An 870-nucleotide genomic window follows, 5' to 3' on the forward strand; every position below is an offset into this window, starting at 1 on the left:
CCCTCTCGGCTGACGCCAGATACTTCTGCCGGTGGAACCGTTTCTCCAGCTCGCAGATCTGGAGCCGGCTGAAGGAGGTCCGAGGTTTCTTCCTCTTGGGGGGTGTCCGGTTCTGGTAAGGATGTCCAATCCGACGCGACACCGAGAATGGTGGAAGAGTCGCTGGAAAGTGAGCGGAACCGGAACCGCGTTTAGTACGGAATCATCGCAAAGACATTTCCCCCACAATGGACTTCTGACCACAACCCTAACCCTAACCCTAACCCAACCTCCTAATCCCAACCTCCTAATCCTAACCTCCTAATCCCAGTCTCACTGCCGCTCTCTCTCCTTGTGCAGGGTGACTGGTCTTGTCTCCGCCCCCCTCCTGTAATAAAGACCGGTCACTGCCGCTCTCTCTCCTTGTGCAGGGTGACTGGTCTTGTCTCCGCCCCCCTCCTGTAATAAAGACCGGTCACTGCCGCTCTCTCTCCTTGTGCAGGGTGACTGGTCTTGTCTCCGCCCCCCTCCTGTAATAAAGACCGGTCACTGCCGCTCTCTCTCCTTGTGCAGGGTGACTGGTCTTGTCTCCGCCCCCTCCTGTAATAAAGACCGCCCACTGCCGCTCTCTCCCCTTGTGCAGGGTGACTGGTCTTGTCTCCGCCCCCTCCTGTAATAAGCGGTACGTCCCATAATCCCTCTCCAGAACCAAGGAGGCGTGCCGGTCGTATTGACACTTCCTGAGAAGGAATTTCCCCTCAGAGATTGCCCCAGGATCTCCTCCCCTCGAGACCACAATATCCAGCTTCCTCCGCAGACGTTGGAAGGTCACATGTCTATCAAGCTGCTTTCTATTGGCTGGGCCCCTGAAGAATCCAGCGCTCCTCTCTT

The 870-nt window shown here is 56.8% G+C and overlaps 1 protein-coding gene across 1 annotated transcript in view; it reads right to left on the minus strand.

The window, feature by feature from the left end:
- The window catches only part of LOC108803481 (T-cell leukemia homeobox protein 2-like), a 13,051-nt gene that overhangs the window by 2,910 nt on the left and 9,271 nt on the right, over positions 1-870 (minus strand). The window contains exon 2 of the mRNA XM_018575323.1: positions 2-162. Within this exon, the coding sequence (XP_018430825.1) occupies positions 2-162 (161 nt within the window). The remainder of the gene's footprint in view (position 1; positions 163-870) is intronic.

The sequence above is a fragment of the Nanorana parkeri genome, unplaced genomic scaffold (assembly GCF_000935625.1).
Source record: "Nanorana parkeri isolate BGI_ZX_2015 unplaced genomic scaffold, ASM93562v1 scaffold3787, whole genome shotgun sequence".
Classification (NCBI taxonomy): domain Eukaryota; kingdom Metazoa; phylum Chordata; class Amphibia; order Anura; family Dicroglossidae; genus Nanorana; species Nanorana parkeri.